Source organism: Arachis hypogaea, chromosome 17 (assembly GCF_003086295.3).
Source record: "Arachis hypogaea cultivar Tifrunner chromosome 17, arahy.Tifrunner.gnm2.J5K5, whole genome shotgun sequence".
Taxonomy (NCBI): Eukaryota; Viridiplantae; Streptophyta; class Magnoliopsida; order Fabales; family Fabaceae; genus Arachis; species Arachis hypogaea.
This window is the reverse complement of record NC_092052.1, coordinates 108447753-108456705: the sequence shown is the minus strand read 5'-3', so window position 1 is coordinate 108456705 and position 8953 is coordinate 108447753. Positions and strand designations below refer to the sequence as shown.

Genomic DNA, 8953 nt, shown 5'->3' with positions numbered 1-8953 from the left:
CTGCAGTATTTAGCGTTTTTAGAATTTTATTGATTGCACAATGTTTCGTTATGGTTGTGATAAACAATTTTCTATCATTGTCCAGCCTATCGATGTATCACCAGTATGAGAAAGCAACACAGTATGCCATTCGATGATAGGATCATGTCGTACTTGCAGATGGCCGGTTTATACCATCTTGCAAGGTTGAACGAGACTTTGTTTAGATTGGATGAGCCATTGGTGAGCGCATTTGTGGAGAGATGGCGTCTAGAGACGCATATTTTTCACATGCTGTTTGAGGAGTGCATGATCACGCTGCAAGACATAGCGTACCAATAAGGGCTTCCGATCGACAGTCAGTATGTTAGTGGATGCCTCAAGGACTTTGAGCGACATATTGAGGGTGGCCACCCAACGTGGGCATGGTTTGACGAGCTGTTGGGTCTTTTGCCTACTGCAAACTGCATCGACAAGTTCATAATGAAGTGCACTTGTATATAGGAGACATTTAGTGAGCTTCTGTAGGGGGCAGATGATGAGACGATTATAAGGTATGTCCAGGCATATATCATGATGCTCTTATTGACACAGGTATTTGGTGGTAAGTCTGGTACACGGCTTCACATTCATTGGCTACCCTACATTGCCAGGCTTGAGGACATGGGTCAGTATAGCTGGGGGTCTATTGCTCTCTCATGGTTATACTAGTGCATGTGTCGTATGGCAAATAGGAATGTCGTCAAGTTAGCAGGTCCATTGCAGCTCCTGCAGTCATGGATGGATTTGATGGTTATACTAGTGCATGTGTCGTATGGCAAATAGGCTGGATGGATTTGATGTCTTTCATTGGCTGTTGATGTCGAGGTACTTGCTTTTGGGTTATGCAACAATTTTTGAATAAGTTATTTGTTTATTTCCTTGTTAATAAAATGCTTTGGTTTTTAGATGGTCAGGTTATCAGCCGATGTTGAGCGACAAGGGCCTCGAGTCGTGCATTGGAGGCTTAGGATAGATTTACTTCATCCCAAGGATGTGAGCATTTATGATTTCAATTTGTTCATCGCTTAATTAGGGTTTCCACTATTTACTGTTTATGACTATTAATGATAAATACTTCTATTCACAGTTCTTGTGGATGCCATATAGCTTGCCTGATGTCGTTCAGGTGGTCCACCCTAAGATATTGGAGCCACAACATATGGCATTGGGGAGGGCTACAATAGCTTTAATATATTTATCTATCATAGAGTGGCATCAGGTGGATCGGGTGCCACCACAGCTTGGTGGCGTACAGCATCGACCACGTGCCGTACTGGACATAGATTTCTTGATGTTAAAGGATGGTAGAGGCGGGGATCGGTGGTTTCCTAATACATTATAGAGTTGGCACATTCATTGGGCTAACAGGGTGCAGCATGTGTTACAGTTTGATGTTGTTCTAGACCCCGGACCTTCACATGCGTACTTGGAGTGGTGGCATGAGCATGGTAGGAGATTCTTGTCGCCTGAGCTCCTCCTCGGTGACCCCAGGGCAGCTGCGATTCCAGCCAAGGCGATGCAGCGAGGTTTCAGACATGTTCCTGATATGGTCCTGGTGCTTGATATCCCGGACAGACGTCATGTTGAGTGAAGATGTCGTGTTGGGCCACGTTCGAGTCAGCATGAGTGGAGGTGGCTCGAGAATGCCATCGATGCGTTAGAGGGAAGGGGTCGTGGATATAACACCCTCACTATCAGAATGTCATGCTTCCAACTGCGCCACTCTGATAGCAAGAAGCATTACGACGACTACATATACTTAATAATAAAAATAGGAGCCTTTGACTCAAAATCGTATCGCTAATTTCTTTAAAACACAGAAATACTGTATCTTGAAATTAAACAAATCGTATACAAATATACATAGCTTCTTACATAAGTAGCTTGTAAATATAATATACATACGCAACATATAATTCCTATCCCTCTTACAAAAATATAATATTAATGACGAAGGTAAGATAAATAATAACTAAAACAACAACTTCGAATAAGCTAAATGCAAATAAACTCTTTGTAAGCTTCTTCCACCGTTTCCTGAAAAGATAAAGCTGTAGGGGGTGAGAACCTAACCACACGGTCTCACCACGGAGTTTTAGAATTGTCATAATAAGATATTTAAAGAGAAATCTATTTTCAAGCTCAGTGACTATTGTTGTCTTATGAATCTTTTGAAAACCAACGGTTTAACCATCCAAAAATTCAAAAAGAAAAAACTTTAAAAACGATGTCAGTTAACTATTCAAATGCAAAACCTTTCTTTTCGTATAAGAAAAATCTTAAAAGGTTTTCTGGACCGTATGAATGACCAACCTGTTCCAAGCATAAGTTCATTAAGTCTATCCTGAACCAGCTTGATCTTTCATACTTAACCAAATCTCAATCAGGAATCAATCATGGCCTCATGCCCATTCCCGTAACCAATCAACACTCATCATCAATTCAACACCAAAACTCAATCACAAAGGTACCATACCAGAGCAAACACAGGCAAAACAGACAAGAAAAATATAGGTATAGATAGCAGTTACAGCAAGTAGTTCAGATAGCAATTAATAACAGTTAAACAATTAGGCAAACCAAAACAAATTCAAACCCAAATAAAGCATGCAAATGCGCATGATGCATGTCTGCCCTATGGCTAATGAGCTCATTTGTCGGTTATATAGCCAACCCGACATGTCCGGTAGCTAAACTAAGCATCATCCTCTTGAAAATTCGTGAGCAGTACAGTACCACGATCCTCACCTAGTTGGTGGCAAACCACCTCGATCCCCACCATCTGCAGGCGGTAAATTACCTCGATCCCCATAGACGTTTTCAATTGGAAAACAACACACACGTGGGCGGTGAATAACCATGATCCCCACAAAATATTTCCATAATCAAATTCATCTTCATCATCATTCAGTTCATTCAAAAACTATCATCATCACACCTCTCATTCCATTCATCAATAATTCACACTCAAAACATAATTCTCTTCTCAAAGAAATCAAACTTGAAACATAAACATTTCTTTGATAAATTAAATTCAAAATAGTATAATTCTTTTATCCATATTTGTTTAAATAATACTTCAAACCAAATCTTCGAGTCTTACAAAAATTTCGGCAGTATCTCCTCTAAAAGTCAGAATATGCCACCTTTACGGGTCTCATCAAAACCAAATTTCTAACCATTTCTCAACCATCTTCGATATCCAACAATTATCAAATATCAAATCCTTTTTAATTTTTAAACCAATTTTGATATCAGATCAGGTTCGATGTCAAACCATTTCAAAACAAATTTATTTCTCTAATTCAATTTATTTCCAATAAATCAGACTCATTTCCAAATCTCAATCATTTTCCAAAATCCAACCTATTCCATAAATAAGTATTTTTCAAAATCAACTAGTTCTAATATTAAATTATTTATAAAATCAAACCAATTCAAAACTAAACCGCTTGCAAAATTAAATGATTTTCAATGCCAATCTAGTTTCACTATCAATTTCTCATCCACAACTACACACCACTCAAGCAGTCAGTAATTCAATGCAGTGAACAATCACATCCATAAGACAAACATAATCATAGAAATACATTTTTCACGTCTATATCTATTTATAACAACTCTGTAATATAAAATAGATTTTGATAAAAACCGCTACCTCAGAAATTCGAACCAACGCATTAAAGAAACCCTTTTTCCCTCTGCCCGAAAACAACGGCGTCAACTCTGACTATGTTCCGTAGCGGTAACAGCCATAAGGGCACCGGCTAACACCAGTAAGTCAACCCTGACATAAAATCGTCGTGCAAAACTCAATAGTCTATAACAGAACAGCGACAAAGAGGGGTTTTTAGTGTAAAAGATTTACTGTACCAAGAAAGAAATTAGAGACAGAGTAGCCGCAACACCAGTAGCAGACTCCGACAGCGTAAACGCTGCTCCCGGTGACCATGCACGGTGGCAGCATCCACGGCAGCAGCAGTAGCAGAGCCCCATCGCATTTTCTCTCTCCTCTGCAAGCTATCTCTCTCTCCTCGAGCTCCTCAGTAGCGGCGGCGATGGGGATCAGTGGATCCCTCCGGGGACAGCCTAGGCCACGGCAATGGCGAAGGAGGCTTCGGCGACAACACACGGTGCCTCCTCCTCCACGATACTCCCTTCCTCCTGCACGTCTCTCTCTCTCTCTCTTTGTGGTGACTTGTTGATGGATTGGTGGCAACGGGACGCAGCTCGACGGCGTCTTTTTCCTTCCCGCAAGCTTTCTCCCTCAGCACGACGGTGTGGTGACTTGGCGGCAAGGTGGCGCGGCTCCTCCCTCTCCTCTTCTCCCTCACTCCTTCGGCACTCCCTCTCCTCTCGCTCCCCTGTTTTTATTTACCCCTTCTTTTTCTTTCTTTTGTTTGCTGCAGGCGCTGTGTTGTGTGTAAAGAAAAAGGATGGCAGGTGGTGAAGCGGCGGTGCTTATGTAATAAGGGAGTGAAGGTGAGTGTTAGGTTAGGGTTAGTGTCAATTAGGATTTTAATTTGGGAATTAGGATTTTGTGTATGAAATTGGGGATTTTAGTTAGTTTAGTAATTTTAATAGAATTAAGGAGTAATAGTGTAATTGAAAACTAATTTTGAATCCAATAATAATATCTATAAAATTATTATTTAATTATCAATTTACAAATTATTTTCAACTCAATACTCTAATCCAATAATTAGAGATATTCAAATTAATTTTCTTTAAGTTATAAAATTGAGCTAAAATCTAATTATTAAAATTAAAGTATATAAAATCCTTATTATCATTCAATTACTAAAGTTTTAAATCATAAATAAGAAATTGCTTAATTTATATATAAAATCTCTTAAAAATAGAATTTTAATTAAATATAGTAAATCATAAATAAATTTATTATTTAATCTTTTTAAAAAACTGCTGTCTTACAGTGGACGGCAAGGGGGGAGGGGTCGCAACCATAGAAGAAGTAGAAGTGGTGGTCAAGGAAGTGCCTGGCATAGAAGGAGAGGTGGAGAGGATGAGGGTAGCGATGATGACGACAGTGGTCAGGGAGGCGGTGGTTATGGTGGTGGAAGGTACGACAGTGGTGACAGAGGTGGTTGTGGAGGTGTATACGGGGGCCACAATGGTGAAGGTGATGGTGGTCAGGGTAGGAGTAGCGGAGGTGGTGGTGGTGGTCATGCCGGAGGAGGTGACGGCCAGGCTGCAGGAGGTGAGGCAGGTGGCCAAAGCCAGGTATACGGTTGCGGGGGTGTGTCTGGAGAAGCTAAGGTAGGTGGCGATATGGTCGGATGAGGATTTGGTGACTATTTCATTGGGGTTTCTACCAATGATGTGGATCTGCACGAGAGTCAGACGTACATTAGCCCAGGTTAGATGCTATCGGACTTGCTTGGCAGTGAGAGCCTTGACATGGAGTTCGATGGGTCACGGTTCCTTAACGAGATCAGCATTATCATGCAGGAGGAAGAGTTGGCCAAAAGCATATCTCTGGTAGGTGGATCCCAGGCACACGTTGATGTGGATCTGAATGAGCCTCCAACTGGACCTGTGGATGACATATTTGCATTGGGTGGCACACCTGTCTCGGTATTCGTAGCACCTACTTCGGTACATGCCAGTCTATCCACATCACAGGAGCACAGACCGGACGAGATGGAGCAGGCCGAAGACGAAAATGGGGATGAAGACAAAGACGAGGTTCCTCTGGCCCAGAGAGCACGACGCATCAGGTGCCCCCGCCACTGCTTCACTAGATCGCATCTCTTTTGAGGACTAAGTAGTGAATATTTCAGTTTATGTTATGTATTTTAGTTTTTGTTATGTATTCGATGTTGTTATGTATTTCATGTTGTTATGTATTCCATGTAGTGATGTTATGTCCGTCATACTAATTTATCAGACCATCATCGTTATGTTATGTATTCACTTTATTTTTCTTGATGTTATGTATTTCACAATGTACGATGAAGCTATCTTATAACACAAGTCCATAATGCATAGTATAGCAACATTAAAATAAACCACACAAGGGACACTAACTTTAAAATAAACCATACAATGGGACTAACATTGAAATAAACCATTAAAATAACCTCTAACATGAGTCTTAAAACCAAAACAATATAATAAATAACTACAAGGCTACACATTATTGGTGGATGCAGAACCGATGCTCACTCCTTCCTGGGGACACCTCCTACGTGTATGGCTAGGCTATCTGCAAAGCCTGCATCTCGTGGGCCTATTTGGGTCAGACTCGTCCATGGTAGTCTAGATCCTAGTAGGCCTGGGATGCCCTTCAGACGCATGTCTCTTGGTGGGATCAGGTATGACGGTCGGACCATCATATAGTGGCCAAAACCCCTCCGAGATTAGAGGTGTGAATCCCATCTAATCAACATTAAATATCGAGTTAAGACGATACACCTTGTGGTCATAGGTAGACCAAGTCAGAAGTGCGTATGCACAGCATGCTAAGGCATGGGGACATGGATAATAAAGTGCCTGGAAATAGCCGCAATCATATGTCTGGTCCATGAGGGACACTCTATAAGAGCCAAGTAAAAAGATCCCAATCAGAGTGGTCTCAGCCATAGTAAACTCAAAGTTGTCTCTGTCGTACAAAGTCACGGTAAAACACCTTGAGACCTTCAGATTAGCCTCGATTACCTTCATCAGATGCTGACAAAATAGCTGCCCGGTTCTTAATTGTGCCTCGGCGTTTCTTCCTTTGCGAACAAATAGCTCGACCAATCTCCCATAAGCAGACTTCATCAATGCACACACTGGAAGGTTCCTTACACCCATTACTATCGAGTTTACACATTGGAGATATTCGTAGTCATATGACCAAATCTTCGACCTTCGTCTCGATGCTGAGTCCACTGTGCATAGTCAATCCAATTAGCCCAGTCACACATTGCAGGATCTTCGGATCGGAGGATGTCGAACCAGTAGTGAAACTCGACCTTAGTCTTGGCATAAGTAGCATTCACTAATAACCTTCATGCATCCTTGCCCTTGAAACTCAAAGCAAAATTTTCCGCCACATGACGGATACAAAAAGCCCAGTATGCATTAGGCGAAAGCCAGCCACCATCAGGAGCCTCCAATGCAGGCTTTATCCCATTGTGTCTATTTGATATGACTAGAATACCCAGTTGAGGCATTACATATTGCCGAATGTGAGATAAAAAGAATGACCAGGACTCTGCATTATCACCTTCTACAAGTGCGAATGCAATAGGAATGATGTTGGAGTTGCCGTCCTGAGCAATCGCAACAAGCAGTGTACCACCGTATTTGCCATACAGGTGGATCCCGTCATCACTAACCAAAGCCTTGCAATGATAGAAGGCCTCAATACACGGTGGAAATATCCAGAAAACCTGATGGAAATAAGCTGAAGAGTCATCTACTTGCCCACCAATCCATATAGGACTCGTCCTCAACACTACAATACTACCTGGCATTGTGATATGCACACACAGTACCCATCGCAGAAAATCATTGTATGACTCTTTCCAACTCCATAAATCTGTGCCACGACCTTCTGTTTAGCCATCCAAACTCTCCTATAAGTTGTTCTAAACCCGAAAGTGTGCCTCCGTTGTATTCTGCATTACCTTGATCGAGACAGTAGCATCAGCTCTAATCATGGGCAGTATGAAGGCCGATATGACATGATAATCAAGCATCCTGTGATCACTAGATATCGATGTGGTTAGGCAAGTATAAGGATCATTATACTGTTTTACCTCCCAAATACCTCTGTGTTGGCGGAGGCTAACCCGAATGAGCCATGTGCACTCGTTGCCAAACTCCTTGCACTTGCCACAATACTTGCGTTGATCAAATTCCAACACTTTTTACTCAACCTAACAGCGGATGCTATAAGTCTCCACGCTTAACACAACCTCCTCTTTATCCTAAAAATGCTGACCAACTTGAAATTCAGATACAGCTCCTGTATTCTGTGTATCTCTGGCTCTAAAACCAATAAATACTCCTGGATCCCCCTACTGTAACATGACATCCAAGTCCAAAGTTAAAAAATGTGGGCGGTACTGATGAGTTCCTAAACTAGATGCTCCTCCACCCATAACTAGAGTGGTCATTGATATGTCATCATCACTATCATCAGCTATCGTGGTGGGCTCCACGTGCTCATCATCATCATGCAATGCATCCTTAACCCCATCCGGTACTCCATCCTCTCCGAAAATCGGGACCATAATAGGAGTACCGAGCATCGCAATCGCAACCTCACTCAAGGGTCCAGTCTCACCTATTCTTCCGTCACCACTGCAGTTCAGATTAGCTGCAAGGGTCCAGTCTTACACCAGCAGTGCAACCTCGATAAGCGGGATTAACCACCATTTTTGCCAAGCGCATAATGTCTTACCAAATTATAACAAATCAGAAATATTACACAGCTCAGTGATTCACTTTCAATATCCAACAAGTTCATCATTCCTTTCCAAGTTCCAAACTCATCATAACCATCATCAGCTCTCAATTTTTCAAATTCATCGTCAATATAGCACTCCATCAATTTACTTACTAGTCCATCCGCAGTACTTCCCAAGCCTAAGTCACCGTCTTTTAAACTTATTAACAAAAATATCCAATTAAGTTACTTAACCCATCCTCACTAGTCTCAAAGTCTAATCACTAACTAGGAATCTTAAATAGTACTTGAGAAAGTTTAGAAATCTAGAGGAACTGTTAAAATTTCAAAAAAATAAGTTTTCAGCAAAACAAGGGTCATGCGTATGCATGCCCCTATCCGCGTACGCATGGGTTAAAATGTGACAAAGTCGCATACAGGACTAGTTCTTGTTTGTATATCTTTATTTTATATTTTATCAAACTCCCATTTTGTAGCTGCCGCACAACTACTTATTTACGTGGGAGCTATAAA

General features: G+C 41.4%; 1 protein-coding gene across 1 annotated transcript; it reads right to left on the bottom strand.

The window, feature by feature from the left end:
- Positions 1–7034: 7034 nt before the first annotated feature.
- On the bottom strand, positions 7035–7502 carry LOC112763630 (uncharacterized). The gene has a single exon (XM_025809253.1). The coding sequence runs from the start codon at positions 7500–7502 to the stop codon at positions 7035–7037; it is 468 nt and encodes a 155-aa protein (XP_025665038.1).
- Positions 7503–8953: the final 1451 nt, after the last annotated feature.